Raw genomic sequence first — 18,810 nt, forward strand, 5'->3', positions numbered from 1 at the left:
AGCCAGTTTTTAGAAGATAGTTTATCATCAGCTTCTTTCCTAAAGGTACTTTTCGCATACTTTTTACATCTGAATAATTTTTTTAACATTATCAAATTGTTTTTATTATGAGTACTTTGCCACACAGTTTTAATAGTTTAATGTATCAGCATGTTTCTCTACTTAAACCTTTGTTTTCAAATTTTCTATCTTTTGAATAAATACTTTCCGCCCATTTGTATTATTATTCTTTAAAGAAGCATGTATCTCTCCTAAAACTTTTCTTTACTTTCTGCACCTCAAACTATTTTTTCAGCGTTTTTGAATTGTTGTTTTTTATATAAGCAAATAGAAATTCAATGCCCAGAATATAATTGTTTCTTGCATAAAACTTACATTTTCTCATTTTCAACATCTTCACACATATTTTCAGCATTATTAAGTTGTTTTTTATTATTTAGCAACATACATTCCAGTGTTTAGTATATAAGTAATATATATTTAGTGATTCAGCGTAATTCTCTTTTTAAACTCGTAATCCAATATTTTCTCGAACTCTAAACATTTTTCAATGTTATCGAATACTTTTTATTAAAGATCTTTTTTTTTTTAAATGCATGGTTTTAATGATTGCAACCAATCTCTGAGTATTTAGTGTATCAACATGGTACTTTCCCAAAACTTTTTCCTCAATATTTTCTACATCTCTTAACATTTCTTCAGCGTTCGCGAGATATTATTTTTTTTTATACAAGCACTTTGCAACCCAATACTTAGTATTTAGTGTATCAACATGGTTCTTTCCTAAAACCTGTTTTCGCATATCTTCTACATCTCTAAACATTTTTTCAGCGTCATCAAATTGTTGGTTTTCATATAAGCAACATGCATTCCAGTATTCAGTATTTATCGTATCAACATGTTTCTCTCCTAAAACTTCTTTTCGCATAATTTTTACTTCTCTAAATATTTTTTCAGCATCATCGAATAGTTGCTTTTTATATAAGCACTTTGCAACCCAGCATTTAGTATTTAGTGTACTTGCATGTTTCTCCCCTAAAACCTCTCTTTGCATACTTTCTACATCTCTGAATAATTTTTCGGCATTATAAAATTGTTTCTTACCAAACAAACAATATGCGATCCAGAACTTTGAATTTAGTCTATTAGTATGCATATCTCCTAAAACATTTTCTTGCTCATTTTCTACATCTCTAAACATCATTTCAGCATTATGGAGTTGTCCGTTTTCATATAAACAGCGTGCATTCCAGAATATAGTATTCAGTGTATCAGTATGGTTCCTTCCTAAATGTTTTTTTTGCTTATTTCCTACGTCTCTGAACACTTTTTCAGCGTAATTGAAGTTTTGCTTTTTATATAAGCAGACTGCAACCCAGTACATAGTTTTTAGTGTATGAGCATGTCTCATTCCTAAAACTTCTTTTTGCATATTTTCTACATTCCTTAGAATTTTTTCAGTGTAATTGAATTGCTTTTTTTTATATAAGCACATTGCAACCCAATACGTAGTATTTAGTGTATCAGCATGTTTCTCTCCCAAGACTTCTTCTTGCATTTTTTCTACATTCCTTAACATTTTTTCAGCGTTATCAAATTGCTGTTTTTTATATAAGCACATTGCAACCCAATACATAGTAGTTAGTGTATCAGCATGTTTCTCTCCTAAAACTCTTTTTTCATAATTTTCGATATTTCTAAACATTTTTTCAGCAATTTCAAATTCCCCTTTATCAAACATTGATATTGCATATTGAAAGTCCTCAGTTCTTATATTAAGGCTTGTTTTTTCTTTTTTTAAAACTACCAAAGTGTCTGAATGCCGATCATCTTTGAAATTTAAAGTTGAATCTAAATTGATATTTGTTTTAATCTTTCTGGAATCTTGTATGTAATCTTTCAAGATCTTTACTTCAGCTAGTTTATCTATCAAATATCTTTGTTTCGACTCCTTAAGAAAGGCATTTTTGTCATATAATTGTTTGATCCATCCTCGTCGACTTTCAATTGCTTGTTTCAAATCTCCGGAAATAGAAACCTTCGCTTCAAAGAAACATTTGATGAAAACTTCCAGATCGTTGTGTTCTGAAATTAAGAAAATGATCTATGAAATTTCTTTCTTCACAATTTGTCAATTATTTTTATCTACCTTTTTTTGCGTATTGTAAGTCAATAGAAAAAAGAAAGAGTTTTTATCCTGTCAGTGATTGAAAAATGATTAAATATCCATCAGCTTTCAATTCCATGTTAATGTTTATTTCTCATTTCAAATTAATTTCATTGTTAAAAGCTAGAATACAGGCCTTTAAATTTAAATTTGATGATCAAAAACAATAATTTTTGGCTAAAAGTTCATAGTTATCTAGGTTTAGAAAAATAAAATAACATATTTTGGAAAAGAGTTATAAAAAAAAGGAAACTGATATGTAAAATCAGCCAGTAGATGATTCGAGTTAAAGAAAATTTGCTAGAGAAACTTAAGCTTAAAGAAATTAAAGCTTCCTTGAACAAATGCCGAAAGATGCAGTTCTATTTCTTAAAAACAAATTTTACGAAAGTCCGAGCACAATATTTAACAAAACTCGGAACAAAATTCGGTACAAAATTCGGTACAAAATTCGGTACAAAATTCGAGTCTTTTTGAACAATCGAATAACGTTCCAGAGATTTATACGTAAAACGAGGCAATTACATGAAGAAAAACGCCCTAACATTTTTTATCCTAAAATATTGCCAAGGATTCATCTCAAAGAATACCTTTAACTTTAAATAAAGAGTTTGCTTGCATTCTTATTGGAAAATAGAATTGTGTTTGTCAACCTCAAATGCATATATTGTCAAGCAATTCAAAAACATATCAATTGAGGATAAAAGTTCGTTCGATCTCTTTTAAAGTTGTTTTTCCAAAGAAACCGCACTCAGCCAAAAGACTTCTTAAGCAAGAGCGCTTTAATGAAAGAGCCACTTGGTAAACTTCGAAATTAGAATATGGAGAGTAAGCTTAAACGATTTTCAGTCTTTATTTTGATGGGAATATTCAACGACAACAGATTATATTTAGAAAATTATTTTAAAACCATTTTCAGATTGATGTGAAATTTTTTGCTTGTCTTTTTTAGACGAAAAAACGCTATCAGATATAAATAACTAACAACTTTTTAAAAAAAACAAAAACCACTTCATCACAATAAAACAGCCAAAAGAAAAAACTTTTCATGTTGCATTTTAAAAAGCTCTGCAGCCACCTTTCCGGTAACAATATAAATTGGCCCAGTGAAATGGTCTTGCATTATTCAAATAATATTCCAATAAAATTGGATGTAGTTGATATTCTTCGACAAATTTTTCAGGCTGAAGTTTTTCACAAGAAAAACTAAAATGCATTTAAATAATGGTTCCAAATCTGAATAATTAAAACCCTTCTCTAACTATTAGTGATCAATATATTCTTCAGTTAAATTTTGTAAGTACGCAAGTTTGTTTTAAAAAAAGTAGATGGCTGAAAACTTTGAATGATTTTGAAGTAAAAGGAATAATTTATTCTCCTTTAAGCAGCTTTCAAGCTCTTTGATGCTTAGCCAACTAAGAGGTTTTTCTTTGAAAGGCAAGAAGCGGAATATGACTTTTTAAAATTACGCTTATCATCAACGCCAATCATGCTGGAAACCCGAATGTTTTACTTCTTCCAATACACTATAAAGCTGATAATAAATCCTTTTCCTAGTTTTCTTTAATCCCATGCATTATTGGTTTCGTACAAGCCGTTATGACCCATTTTTGACTTGGGTTCGATCTTGGTAAAGTAGAAATTGTCTACCTCAAAGCAAGTGTTCTATCGATGGTATGAAGTAATTTATGGCTATTGTAACCTATTGGCAAAATCCCGTCCACAAAACTTACAGCAATATTCAAGCGTGAGCGATAATCTTTTGAGAGAAAAAGTTTTTTAAAAAGATTTTTGAAGACTGTAAACTAAACATAAAAATGGGAAACGGAATAAAAATTGTGAGATAAAAATGTGATTAGGACCATCAAAAAAAGGTATTATTATTGCCTAACGTCGGGAAGTCCGCACATTTGTACCAAAGATTGAAAACCAAGCTGACAAACTTTTTTGTACTGAGTTCAATATCTAACTAAAATGTTAACTTGCAAATTTATAACTCATTGTAACACTTATAAAGGAAATAACCGTTAAAAGCGGAGAATAAAAATATTTTAGATTTAAGATAATATCAAAATAATGTTAAATATGATCAACTCTTTGCTATATCCTGTTTGGTTAGTAATGTATCGAAAAACTTCTGCCTAAAACGATGATGGAAATACAAAATATTATATGAAAAGTAAAAAATATAAAATCTTACCCCAGATATCTCTCAGCCAAAACATCTGTTTCTGTAAAGGCGTCTTTATTTGGCTAATTAAGGTCAAAAAACTTTTCTCGTTACTGTGTAACAAACCGCTAATGAAGGGTAAACAATTGCGCAATCTCTTGCTTACTACAGTTTCATTAAAAGTAAAGTTAAATAAAAGATGAACGGACGCGCAAAACTTCATTAAAACGAAATGAACAAATTCATATTGCTGGCTTTGGAGAGAATATTTTATTAAACCAAGCGGATCTGAACACTTTTCATTTAGGTACAAGCCCAGCTCCTTTTGCGAAACGCTCACTCTTCCTCTGCCAAACATAATGAAGGCCACGTGGCAGGCTTTTAAAATATGCTCCTTGTTTTTTTGCATCAGCTGCTCTATTGGTTCTTTACTTTTGCAGTGTTTTTGCACTAAGTGCAGAAAAATCAGTGCTAAAAGCTCGGTCATGGTTTTGACAGTCGGAATGTTTAAAGTAAATAATATTGAACAAGCTGCTTTCAAATAAAGTGGCACTGAGAGCATATCAGCCTTATTACAAGACGACGTCGAGAGCATTTCTATATCAGTTATAAGAGTTTCACTTAACGAAAGATCTTCCATGAAACATTTTGTTCCACTAACGTTTAAACCCAAAATCTGTAGGTTTATTGTCTCTTTTTGATCCATAATTTTACCCCAGTATCTCAATACAGTTGCGATGTTTCCGCTCAGAACACATTTGCAACTTTCTGACCTGAAAATATCTTCAAGTGCTGTGATTAAAGGAATTTTGCTTGAAGACTTATGATTAATTAATTGTTCTAAGTAAGCAAACTCATCTAAACCGTCCATTACAAACATTGTCGTTGTAAATGAAGAAACTTCGTATCCGTTTAGAATATTTTTGTAAAATTTTCTTATAAGTTGATTTATGTTTGAGACATTTTGAAGGTTATTGATCTTATTAAAGTCGAAATAAAAAATAAAGTTTAAGTGTTTCCAATGAAATCCGTTTGCCCAATGGTAAAGACAACTTTGCAAAAAATGTGTTTTCCCAATACCCTTAGGACCTGAAATCAAAACCAGCCGTGAGCTTTTATTAAATACCTCCTCAAACGTTATTGGATTGTAACTATTTTGTTTATGACGAAAATACTTCCATTCGTTAAAGTCGTCATTAATCAACCTTAGGTCGTCCTTTTCTACTGAAGCTAACTTTAGTTTACTAAGGAGAAGGTTGAGACTGTTTCTTTCACTCTGTTCTTGTTGATGCGTTGTCCCGTAAGTGATTTGATAATATGCTTTCAGTTCTTCACTTGCATCTAAGAAAAAAACATATCAACTTTAAGTACTGAAGTGCATTAAAGCATTAGCAGTATTCTCCTTCGATTGCGAATTAAGAAAATAAGTTTTAATTTGTACTATTTGAAATAGCAATTTTTTCTCATTTTGATACTGTGAGGGAAAAAAAGTAACTTATTTGAAGTTTTTGATAAGTTAGTTCACTGAGGCCAATTCTTTGTAGTACTTCACGTCACTGAGGCCAATTTTAGCAGTAAAGAACTATTTATATAGCATATGCAGGAAAGAACAGCAGTAATATTTATGCCTAATATTGCAACATATAAAATGCAGGCAAATAATTACTTTGTTGTTTGCCAAAATCTACTTACCTAGCTTTTACTACTAAAATCTTCTTCACCTATAAAGATATATTCCTCCTTCCTTGGAATCTTTTAATATGTGAAGATTATTATTGAAAATTTGAGACTGCGATCCGTTTATGAATAAAAGCCGTAGTTAAGAAATCCTTTTGAACAAATTGCTCCACCTTTTTAAACAACATATAGTAAAGATCCTTTAGATAACCCACTAAGTATACTTACACTTCCCTAACTATGTTTTTACAATCCCTGTAAAAATAATAACAGCAAAAAAGTTTACATTTACAAATCAAGTGTTATGAAATTTAATGAAAAATGCGGCTAAGAAACAGCAGTTCCATCTCTCTATTTGATCAAAGAACCACAAAAGTTGATTTTTATTTGAAAACTTTGTCATTAAAACTTAGAAATTATGTTGAATTTATTCTGCATTTATATTTGACTATCAAAGCCAAAAAAATAACATATGAACATTTATTGACTTTTGTGACTGAAGAAAGTTATGTTGCTATAATTAGAATTTGCAAATGATTTGTATGCTCTTTTAAAGTTACTATAAAGCATTTTACAAATTATTACTTTTTTATTCGAAGACAGGACGTGGTTGAAGTTCATAGCATAAACAATATAGGCTATTTTGAAGTTAAACGAAGTAAAAAAAAAATTCATATGCAAAAAGTAAGTCTGCTGTTAAAATAATGTGAAGGGGACGATTAAATTAGTTACTTTAAATTTTGTGAAATTACAGTTATAGCCTAATTCCATGATGTGGACAAAGTATTAAAAGAAAAGTTATGAAATTGATTTTTTAAAAAATGCTAAATTAAATTGAAAACGTGTAATCCAAAAAATCCTAGAACGGGGCGCAAAGGAGCCTTTACTTACAAAACATTTCCATCTCATTCAAAATATCAGATTCACCCATCAGTGTTAGAGACTTTTTGACCACGGACATAAAGTCGGAAGGATATCGTAAAACCAGCTTTTTAAGAAGCTCGTCCATTTTTAGTTGATCGCTGTGCTCTTCGAGGTCAACATAATCAACAACAGCTTTATCAAAAGCAGCATTAAGTGCGAATTTTTTCCATTCCGAAGATATTTTGTCAAGCAAAATGCATTTTATTCTTGGATCCATAATGAACGTACCTAAAACATTGTAAGAAATGCTGAGCTTAGTTTTGAACCAACTCGTCATTACTTTTTTATTGTTTTTAAACTGTTTAATTAAGTCACACACAAATTGAAAAGTGTTTGAAGCTTAGATGCGACTGCTGTACTAATGCTTCTTAAATTTCGTAAAAGAAAACGGGTTGAGATGAAATAAACTAGTGGCTTTCATAGATTGATAAATTAATGGTTATGCCCTTTTGCATTAGGAATTAATCCAATAGGAACGCTAGAGAACTCTATTTTCTAGTTTCTACGCTGTATTTACGGAACATTCAAATAAGTGCAATCATTTTGAATAAAAAATGTTAACTTTATACTTGCAGGTAATGAGCAAAAAAGACAATAAAAACGGATGTAGGTTAAAGGCGCCTGTACTAAGTTAACTGTATGTGAAAGTGCACAAAGAAGTTTAGCAACGAAGAAAAGAATAATATTTTAAAAGGGTTTAGGGAACTTAACGAACTTTAGAAGTAAAATACTTATAGAAGGGGCTGCATTTACGGAAAGAAAGAAGAGTCAAAAGCACTGTCCCCTAAAATATTCGTTGCAGTTACAGTTACGCAAATAATGAACCTGATTTTCCAATACTTGAGTGCGAAAACCGCTTTTTCTGCTCTATGTGGATTAATGGAATCACATCTACAAGTCTTGAGAGGAAAGCATGTTTATCACGATAGTCTTGATGATGTGGTTTGTCAAGCTATCCGTCAACATACTTACTTCCTGCAAGAGAATACCACTCTTCTATAGCAGACGATAGGAAAGTACTTACCTAAACTCTGACCTGAACATTTCCTATGTAATTGGGTTGTAAAAAAAAAAAGCATCCCTGCATAAATGCAATATTCAAAAAGAGGGTCTATACCCTGTGACTGGAAATGTTTAGGAATACTAAAAGAAATACAAGGCAGTGCATAACCTTGATACACATTACTTATGTGCGCTAAATGCTTTTATGAAACTATTGAAAAAAAGAAAATCATTAAATAGCTTAACGTCAGCCATTCAAGATTGCTTTTAGGCATTCAATATCTTTTTTTCGATAAAAAGTAAAACTTTACGATAATCATTCAAGCCTGTCACATGTTGAACTTTCACAGAGCGTATTGTTGAACTTTTTTTTTGCACCTCTAACAGTGTCTACATTAGAGGATGTTTCAGTGGATAACTTTGAATAATTCATTAAATTCATGTTTTTTCATTATTAAGTATTGATAAAAGAAGTTGTTTGTAACCAAGAGCATGACTGCAAAATAAGATAATACACCGCGTTAGTTTTTTCCTATATTTATTTAATCTGTGTATAACAATAACCATAATATTTTCTCTTGACTTTTTGACGTGAAAAAAGTAAACCTTTTGACTTTATATCGTCAGAAAAACGTGTGTTTTTTTTTTTGACAAAGGATGATTTTTATTTATCATTAGAGTTTTAATAGTGGTCATTTCCTAAAAGGATTTATTTGAAAAGGTATTACATTAACTCAAATTGCTAATGTGACTGGTGTCTGTAGTTTGGTACATGTAATATACCCTACAGTAATTAATGTCCGTCCGACAAATACCATAAACTAACTTATGTTCCATCTGAAAACATCATCGGCTTGATGTCTGCAAACGCATCATAAAATGACTTGTTCGGTGAATGTTTACAATGCGCAGGCGTAATCATACTAAGCGTGCGCAAATTGTCGCATTTCTTTTCTTAATTAAGTCTGAAATTAAGTCTTAACTATGTGTAAAAATTTCAAAACATAGGTAATGAAAACCTTAAAGTTTTCATTACCTATGTTTTGAAATTTTTTATTAATTTTATTAATTTTCGTGTACAAATAATGAACTTTACGATGAATAAAATTTGAAGAACTTTGTCTCTTAATTGTTACATAGTTATTTCTCTAAATTGAAAAAATGCAGCACTTTTATATAAAGAAACTAAATTAGCATTATTTGGTTGCAAATGTTTTGTCCAATACTGTATATATATACATATAGAGATATATATAGATAAATCAATTTACCATTACATTTTCGTTTATACAATTTGCTTAAGCAGTTTTGCCTTAAGAATTTATTTAAATAAAAACTTAATTTTATATTAATATCTTTAAAAAATACATACAAAACATAGACTAGAAAAAGACAGATTATATTTATTAAAAAACTTACGCATTAGTTTTATATTTTATAATGAAATTGGAACTTTGAGAAGTGCAATTATAAATTTTTACTTGAGTGTATAAAAAAGCATGTATTAAATGCTGTTATGTAACAAAATTACTACACAATTTTTATATAAATATTGTATGCAATGTTGATTAGGTTTGTATTCTGGTTTTGTCAACAGATTTAAATTTGTTAAGATAGTAAACTTAAAAATGTTGACGATTGAGTGCTGAATGAAACATATAAAAGTACAAAAAAATGTATTCAAACTTATAATTTAGATTTAATTAAATATAAAATGGAAAACAAATTATATTTAGATGGTATAGTTAAGTTGCTGGTGGAAGCCAAAAAGCAGATTGATGACATAAAGCCTCAAATTCGATGTATATCACAACAACAAAATGCTATTTTAAAGCATTTTGATTTACAGATTGCAAAAGTTAATCCCAAATTGCCTGAAAATGTAATTTTGCCATTGCAAACATTTGAACAGGTGCAGATTTTTGAAAAGAAATTGCGACAGTCAACGCTGGACAAGTTACATATAGTGAGTTTTTTTTTCTAATGACAAACTTCCCAGCAAGCACACGACGTTGAAACAACGTTGAAATAACGATGATCAACGTCGATCAACGTTATTTCAACGTTGTTTCAACGTTGTGTGCTTGCTGGGTTAAAATATTTTTTCTTTAAGTTTAAGTTATGCATTATGTTTAGGACAATATCTTGGTCTTCAAGGAGGTGTTGCTTTGAAAGAGACTGTCAGATGAATAATGGAAATGGTCATGACTGATAATTTGGCAAACAGTTTTAATTTTATTGGCCATGGAAATAAGCATGCTTTTTCTGTCCTGCAGCTTAAGGACATTGTTTGTAGTTAGTAAATAACTGTATGTTTATATTTGAGTAAATTGAAAAAATTTGCTATTATTGTTTGAAAAAGAGTGATTTTGTGAAAGAAGACTTTAGTTTTCAAGTAGTTTAGTGACATTTGTCCTGCAAAACTAATATCTTGTGATCAAATAGTTCCGTTAAAATGCTTACCAGTGTTTAAGTTTTTTTTACTAACATTTATAAAAAATCAAGCAATAATAATTTTATTTCATGTGCAGGCATAGAATCAACAAAACTTATTTTAGAGTGGTCGCACCACTGACTTGTAACCTTTTCATCACAGCGTTATAAATGCTATTGTAAAAATACAATGGTAACAACATAGTAATGAGTTCTAAAGTTTCCATCTTCACAAAAGTTTTTCATTTTAGGGTTAAATTTTATGGAAATTATTTATGGTCTTTTGGCTGCAGTTTGTATTTTATGCAGTATTGATATAAAAAGTATTAGAAAAAATGAAAGTGGAAAACTTCCTCAGTATAAGTTGTAATTCAGTGGCATATATATATATTCATATGCTGATTTGTGACAGGTTATTAATCTTTTATGTATTTTTTGAAATGAAATTAGTATTGATATAGTATATTTCGATTGCTTTGCACACTCAAAGGGTTTATAGTATATTTATATATTATATAGATTACGAAAGCAAGTACGAAATACATAATACGAAATATCTAAAAATAGCACAATTTGATATATATATATATATATATATATATATATATATATATATATATATATATACATATATATATATATATATATATATATATATATATATATATATATATATATATATATATATATATATATATATATATATATATATTCTAACACACACATATACATACGTATATATCAATTTAAGCTATTTTTAGATATCTTTTTTGAATGTATTTATACTAACTTTTGAATTAAACATAAATATAAGTGTGTGTGCCTAAACAATATTTTTGTAATTAGTTCTTTTAACGAAGGAATTAATATCGCAGAATTCTTTTTTTCTTTATTTCAACTTTATTGATTTTTACTTTTTGCCATGTCTACAGTTTTAAAAAGTAATATATAAATGACAAATATATAAGTAAATAATAATCCTATAAACATACAACACTTTATACAACAAACAACCTATATTAAATGTATTATATTGTTATAATTATTTATTATAATAATATAGTTACTGTTTTCCAATTTCATTGAGTCTATCAAATATAACTTTATTTGTATACCTTTCTATAGAATATATTTTATACATGTCATATATAACTATATTGTATTTTTATCCGGACAGTTCCTGATCGGCTATTCATCAGCTTATTCATCATAATAAGGTAAATTGCCAATTTCATTTTTTTTACGTCCTGCCGATGAGCAGCCGCCTATCAAAAATACAAATAATTTACATTTGTAGCCGATTAAATGCGGACGACTAAGCGCGCCGATATCGAGCCGATGCTAGTGTGTTGTCTGGGATAGTGCGTGTAAAGGGCATTATCACCATAATTGTTATCATTAAAATGTTTTTAACACAGACTGATAAAAAAATTTTAATGAGTAAAAAAAGCCTTTAAATACAGCTATTCACGAAAGTTTAAACGATTGCAGAATTTTCAAATCTAATCTACGGTTTTTCTTGAATAAAAATCTAACGGAAATAGATTTCAAAATGATTATTTTTCCAATTAGGTAAATAGGTTATTTGTTAATAGAATAAAAAAAAGTAGGTTTTGACTCATTACCTTTTACTCAGAAATTTCATTAAAAGGTAGGTGATACAAATTAAGAGGTTTCACAAGAGTTTAAACAATTTTATTTAGGATCAATTATTTGCTAAATAATTGATAAATCCGCCGCAAAATTTTATTTCGCAGCAAATTTATCAATTAATTAGCAAATAATTGAGTAGTTTTTCAATCAAAAAGTTCATCACAACATCATCAGGCAGCTTTTAATTCATTAAAAATCAACTTAAAATATTGTGAATTTCGAATTAATTTCAATTGCGAGCAAATGGGTCAAAAATCAGTTTCTTGTGACATCAAATGGCAAGTTATTGGTATGGCGAGGACAAAAAATCACACAAACTTTCAAATAGGCAAAATACTTAACATTTCTGAATATTGTCTTAGAAAAACCATCAAAACCTGGGAACTTACCAAGGACCTCTCCGACATGCCGCGTACTGGGAGACCATCCAAACTCAGCAACCCTGACAAAAATGGTATATTCAGAATGAGCAGAAAAAACCTCAAAAGTTATTTGGAGTGATGAAGCTAACTTTCAAGTTGTAAACCACAAGGGAAGAATCTATTTCAAAAGATCTGCAACTGAGAAATATTCAGACAGGTTTTGCAACATCGTCAACAAGGTGGTGGAGGTTCGGTTGGCATCTGGGGATGTTTTTCTCACAAAGGTATAGGCTTCTGTGAGCTGTATGAAGACCGAATTAATCAATACACCTACAAGAACACATTGGAAACTTGTTTAGTCCCATCTATCAGACACTTGTATGGCAGAAGCAAGCAATTCATCTTTCAACAAGACGGGGCTTCAGCTCATACAGCTCACTCAACATACAGCTCACTCAATCAAAGAATATTTTTTGAAAAAAAAAGGTCAATGTGATGCCCTGGTGCCCTAGATCACCAGATCTCAACCCAATCGAAAATATTTGGTCTTGGATCGACAATAAACTGACATACCATGTAATTCAATCAACTCAGCATTTAAAGCAACTTTTGAATGAGTACTGGCTGAAGGTACCTCGCGTGATGTGCATGAAATTAGTTGAATTAATGCATAAACGAGTTTATCTTTGCTATAAAAACAAAGGAGGACATTTAAAATACTAATTTAGCTTTTTTTTTTCATTTTTTATTTGAACGTTACAATTCGTTTAAACTTTTGTGCCTCTTATTTTTCCAATAAAATTTTTTGTAATAGCTTTTTCTAACTAAATATTAAAATTTTTATAACATGTTCATATTCATTCTAATTAATAATTAAAATAAAATAAAATAAAATAAAATAAAATAAAAAAAAATAAAATAAAAAAAAATAAAATAAAAAAAAAAAATAATAATTCAGCTAATTACTTTTTCGATATCATTTTACAGTTTTTCTTTATTAAACAAAAACCAAACATACTTGATAAAAATTCTGCAATCGTTTGAACTTTCTTGAATAGCTGTATTTACAATATTTGTACCAAAAGGATTTCAACTAATTCTAAGAATTATCGAACATCATCACGCGAGTACGTTACACGGGGAGTAGGAGATACCATGAGTTGCATAAGAGAAAGATTTTGGATAACAAATTTGAGGGTTGCCGTAAAAAAGATCATTCGTGAATGCAATTTATGTAAGAGATATAGAGTGAAACCGCTGTTACCGCCAACGACAGCAATGTTACCAAGCTTTAGAACCAAAGATATCTAACCGTTTACGATTACAGGTGTTGATTTTGCCGGTCCGCTAAAGTATTAAAACGCCAGAAAAGTTGGTCGAAATGTTGTTGCACTGTTTACATGCGCATCAGGGGATGTCATACTAACTTAGCTAATTATCTTAGAGTAGGAAAAGATTGGCCGGAAACTGAAGTTCCTAGACTAATGGATGAAATAAGGAAAGGTCTATATATTCAAGAAAACTTGCTTCTTTCAGACGATCTTGATAGCTGAGTTTTTTGACCCGATATTGATAAGTGCATTTTCAATCTACACCTAGTGGGGCACAAGACGTCCGATGACATCCATAGGACGTACATTAGACGTTTTGACGTCCGCTGGGTGTTTTTGGATGTCAGGTGACCACTGGGTAGGAAATATTGCAATATTAATAAATTCTAACAAACAATTTTATAACAGTTTCAATTTTACATTACTTGAAGGAGATGTCATTTATCTGTAAAAGAAATCTCTGTGGTATTGGCAGACTTGGTATTGAGACAATGGTCTCAATCCAATGCTTTGTTTAAGACTCCTGTAGTCATATCTCAAAAGACGCATTCAGATAAAATTTTAACTGCCTGGATTAAGTTTAGAGACATTTCTAATCGAAAAGAAACAAAAGAAAAAGTTGTCAAGTTGTGGGAAGGAAAGCTTGACAGATTGTTGGATATAAGAAAATGTAGGTGCAAAATATTACTTTGTAAAGATGAAAAGTCTCCATGTAAGGAGATTAAAAAATGTGCTGCAGGAGTTCACATTTTATGAGTTTGTTCAAAAGATATGAAGGTGCCAAATTGATTTATTAAGGCTCAGATCTCAAAGAGATATTGTTGGTGAAAAGTCAGGCTATCAAATGTATCAAATAGACAATTTAGAAACAGAAAGACAGATTAGGGCAAGGAAAAGAAAAATATTAGATATTGCATCTTTTGAAAAAAGAAAAAATCTAATTAAAAAAGCTCATATTAATATACAGGTTCAAACAGAAAGCGTTGAAGATGAAGTTTATAAATAAGTGGGACATGACCTTAATCAAGAAACTTAACCTGAAAATATTAGGAATGCAAATGAAATATCTTCTGAAGACAGCTATAATAATATCAAACAAAAAACTTCCCCATTTGTTACCATTAAACAGAATTACATGAAGATCCCCTATACAGCACTAGCATCTCTTAGATTTGCTACATCTGCAATTGTAACTGCTTTTTTTCAAGATTTGATCAAATCTAATTACTTGACTCCAAATTTGGCTAATTTACCAATTGATCCTAAAAAAATTGCGAAAGCCGGGCAAGAGGTTATGGATAAAACTAGAGTTTCATCAGAAAAACTAATTTTTGAAGTGCCTATCAAAGGCATATTTGTAGATGGAAGAAAAGATCTACTCTAATTTTGATGGAAGATTTAATTACTAAAAAGGTTTGCCGAAGAATAGAAAAGCAAGAAAACATAAGTGTTACTTCTGAACCAGATGGAAGCTATTTGACTCATTACACTCCTTCAAAGGGTCAAAACAAACCAGCTAAAGAAGCTGCAATCGGGTTTTATAACTAGATGGTTCCTACAGGAATTGATTAAACTACAACTGTGATTGTATCAGATTCCACAAATTCAATGACTGGTTCTGGTAACGATGGCGGATTGTTAACTCATCTGGAGAAACTTACTGGAAGAAAATACCTTTGGTCAATTCGCATGTTGTATACAAATGAGCTACCTTTAAGACACCCGATTGCAACTCTTGATGGACCTACACACTACAAGGATGGATTTAAAGGGCCCCATCCTCTACTCAAACTTCTTTATTTATTAAGAAATCAAACAGTCGAAGTTAAGGATGCCGTTACAAAGTCTATTCAAAATGGGGCATCTCACGCTCATTCTTAGTCTCTTCTTATTTCTCTTCTTGCAAGCCCATCAAATGACAATAGAAGTTTTGCAGTTAACATAATTCTGAAAGTTAGAGGAGACTCAGAGCAAGATGATGTAAGTGTAAGAAACCGAAAAAACCTACACTTAACTTTGATGCTGTGACTCTCATTGAACTCATTGACTGGAGTAATTAACAAATCTTGGAGCCGAATTTCAAATACAATATGACGAAAAAAAATTTACAAAAAGTAAGTTCTCCTATGGAAGTACCTTACTATCCTCTCCACACCGAGTCATGTAAAAGAGTTATAAAGCAAGTGACTGAAGCAGCAGCTGCTGTTTATGTTTTTCAGAGACGCGATGGTTTTATCAGAGCGTTTACGTCTATAAAACATTTTTATGTTTTACATATAACAATTTCAGGCAGTTCACCTGCAAATTTTAAATTTCATATTATACTTTTTTGGTGTTATAAAAATGTATACCACGCGATAAAAAAATGTAACGCAGTTTTATCCATTGTTTTCATTTTAACGGTATTTACTTAAATATTGCAATTTTCATGTTCATTTTTACCCAAAAAAAAAAAAAGATAGAAAAGAAAAAAAAATTTCATTTGAATGTTGTTTAGAAATACCTTCCACATAATAAAATCACTCCCCGAATAGTTATTTTTGAAATTTCAAAATTTTTTAAAAGTTTGACATGCTCTAATGAGCATGTACAAGAACCGCCAACCTTAGACTTTGTCCATGATCTATCGGCAGGAGAATTTTAGAGAATTTTAAAGCAGTTTGTTGCAAGAAAAGGACCACCACAAATGATTTTTAGTGATAATGCAAAGACATTTGTGGCGATGGGGAAATGGTTACTTACATTTAGGAAGGATGAAAATCTCGCTAACTATCTTGCTACTCAAACCATAAAATGGAGGTTAAATTTTTCAAGGGCGCCGTGGTGGGAAGGTTTGTTTGAAAGACTAATTGGAATAATGAAGAAAATTTTATCAAAAACAATCCGTAAATGCGTGCTAAGTTTCTTTGAATTGGAGGAAGTATTGTTGGATGTAGAATGTGCTATGAACATGAAGCCACTTTGTTACCAAGTTGACCAGTGCGATAATCAAGTGTTAACGCCAAATTTATTAATGAGGGGGAGACCTGCAGTTTTGCTTGAAGAAGATATTGATTTGATAACAAGGGGCGAATGCGCACTACGGAGAGTCAAGTTTGTGAAAAATTGTCAGAATCACATAAGAAAAAGATGGATGAACGAGTACGTGCACGCAATTGACGAAGGACAGCAAGCAAGGGAAAAGAGAGGCAACGTGAAACTCTAAGGTGTTTGAAATATGGTGCTCATTAAAGGCGATGTGAAGGACAAGGCACTTCTCAACATTGGACGACTTGAAAACATTATGAAAGGGAAAGATGGAGTTATTCGTGGATTTAAAATACGGCTGGGAAACGGTTATGTAATTGAACGATTAATTCAGTTGGTGCGTGACTTGGAAATGGATTGTGAGGCAGAAAGCGGAATCGAATCGGACGAGAAATTTGAAACCAGAGCTGAAGAGGATACCTTAAAAAGAGAAACGAGACTGGCGAAATTGGATTCAAGGCAAAAGATCAATTGAATTATGGAAGACGATGTAGAAGATAGTTGATTAAAGCCAAAGTCTCAGCCTTAACCGGGGGATGGTGTCGTGAATAACGTCTTCAAGATGCAGTTAGCGTGTGTGAAGGTGTTAATGTTTGTAGGTACTAATGTGTGTAGGTGTTAATGTATATAGGTACTAATGTGTGTAGGTGTTACTCTATGTAACTGTTAAGGCATTAAATGTGTGAAAATGACGCGATTGTAAAACTGTATAAAAAGAGAGTGTTATTTCTAACAACATCTTGTGCGAATTTACTGTTAGAGCTACCTAATCTCTTGAGTTTGTGAAGCCCCGTAGAAAAAGTTAACGTTAATCTATTTAAATGGCGAAAAAGTAAAACTGAAATGGCTTTGCTTGCCTAGCTAGTTCTTAGTTATTTTCAATGACCTTTACATCCAAGAAAATGACTACTGAGTGATTTTTAGTGCTAATATTGCATTGTTATTGCGAAGAAATTTAAATCCACAATTTAACTATTTTTCTTTTACACAGCAATAAAAGAATTATTTGTAAATTTACTACCATCCAGTTAGTTTAGTTCAATTTTTATTTGTTGCCAATGAAACTCAAAATAAACTTAACAAAACTTACTGCATTTTAAAACATCTTTGTTTGACAGTGTAAAAATGTTCAGCAACTAAATTTCAAAATAATATCTTTCATAGTTCACCATACTTTATGTTATATCGGTAAAGTTTCTGAACGAGTCCACATTTTATTTCAAATCCAGGTTTCGGCTCGTTTCGAATTATATCGAAACAAAGCGAGTTATTTCGCCAATATGACATTAAGCTAACAAAAATATATTTTGAAAATATATTTTTCTCTGCAACCATCTTTATCCATGGCGTATAAAACAACACTTACACTTCACTTCATCAAATTTCATTACACTTATGCTTCATCAAACATTAATCTCTTAAAAATCTTAAGTATTTTTACAAAAAGACTTCTAATAAATGTGCCACAAAGCTGTTGTTGCCTATTACTTAGAATTAGTTTGTTTCAATAAATTCAGCCAAGTTTCAAGCAATATCTTAAGATATCATGAAATTATTGTTTGTTAAAAAGAACAAGTTTCATTCGTGGTTGATTACTCTTTTATAAAATACAATAAAAAAAACCATAAGGATAGAGAAAAACAGAATTGATCGGAAGAAACTTCAGAATATTGCTGTTAATAACGTAAAGGAAAAAATACGCTTTAGATTTCTGCTTTTATAGGGGTAAAATTCTTGGCGAAGAGCCCTCTTACAACTTGCGTTTTACTGATCCTTTACGTTTAAAGGTATATATATTATACATAAAGGAATTTAAAGAGAAATCAAATACCCACCAATTTTGCTCCTTTTCTGCATAAAGATCAGTTAGCGAGATATTAAGAGATCAGTCTAAACATTTTCAATAATTTTGAAAAAAGCATCATAACTTAGTAAAACAACTTTATAAAAGTATTTTCAAAAAGCTTAGGTTCAAAATCGTTAATCACGCATACAATAAAGCATGCAAGTCTTTTTAAAAAGGTTCAAAAAATATTTAGATTTTTTCAAGATTCCTATTGTTTG

General features: G+C 30.6%; 4 protein-coding genes across 7 annotated transcripts in view; all 4 read right to left on the reverse strand.

The window, feature by feature from the left end:
- The window catches only part of LOC145186651 (mannosyl-oligosaccharide glucosidase-like), a 405,622-nt gene that overhangs the window by 289,031 nt on the left and 97,781 nt on the right, over positions 1–18,810 (reverse strand). The gene's annotated exons all lie outside the window — the stretch shown is intronic.
- Positions 1–18,810, reverse strand: part of LOC149884515 (dynein axonemal assembly factor 4-like) — a 381,661-nt gene that overhangs the window by 265,070 nt on the left and 97,781 nt on the right. The window lies entirely within an intron of this gene.
- LOC145186554 (uncharacterized) overlaps positions 1–18,810 on the reverse strand; it is a 246,865-nt gene that overhangs the window by 130,274 nt on the left and 97,781 nt on the right. The window lies entirely within an intron of this gene.
- On the reverse strand, positions 675–18,749 carry LOC149884530 (uncharacterized). 3 transcript variants are annotated; one of them, XM_090094882.1, is made up of 4 exons: positions 18,582–18,749; positions 6,906–7,166; positions 4,368–5,678; positions 675–2,085 (listed from the first exon to the last, which is right to left on the reverse strand). In XM_090094882.1, exons 1-4 carry the CDS (start codon positions 18,601–18,603, stop codon positions 716–718), a joined length of 2,964 nt encoding a protein of 987 aa, XP_089951008.1. In that variant the 5' UTR covers positions 18,604–18,749; the 3' UTR covers positions 675–715. The 3 variants fall into 3 exon arrangements, with proteins under 3 accessions (XP_089951008.1, XP_089951009.1, XP_089951010.1); XM_090094884.1 differs by lacking the exon at positions 675–2,085 and adding an exon at positions 3,618–3,926; XM_090094883.1 differs by lacking the exon at positions 6,906–7,166.

The sequence above is a fragment of the Hydra viridissima genome, unplaced genomic scaffold (genome assembly GCF_058129835.1).
Source record: "Hydra viridissima isolate aposymbiotic clone 2 unplaced genomic scaffold, HvirCarnegie_v1 scaffold_8, whole genome shotgun sequence".
Lineage (NCBI taxonomy): Eukaryota > Metazoa > Cnidaria > Hydrozoa > Anthoathecata > Hydridae > Hydra > Hydra viridissima.

What these genes read in the sequence shown, in the direction of transcription:
- LOC149884530 (XM_090094882.1), bottom strand. Translation starts at nt 18,603, where the DNA reads ATGCAGAAAAGGAGCAAAATTG. An exon ending in GCAGAAAAGGAGCAAAATTG is followed by an intron (nt 7,167 to 18,581) that starts GTGGGTATTTGA and finishes ACAATGTTTTAG; the next exon opens with GTACGTTCATTATGGATCCA. An exon ending in TTGGCTGAGAGATATCTGGG is followed by an intron (nt 2,086 to 4,367) that starts GTAAGATTTTAT and finishes TCTTAATTTCAG; the next exon opens with AACACAACGATCTGGAAGTT.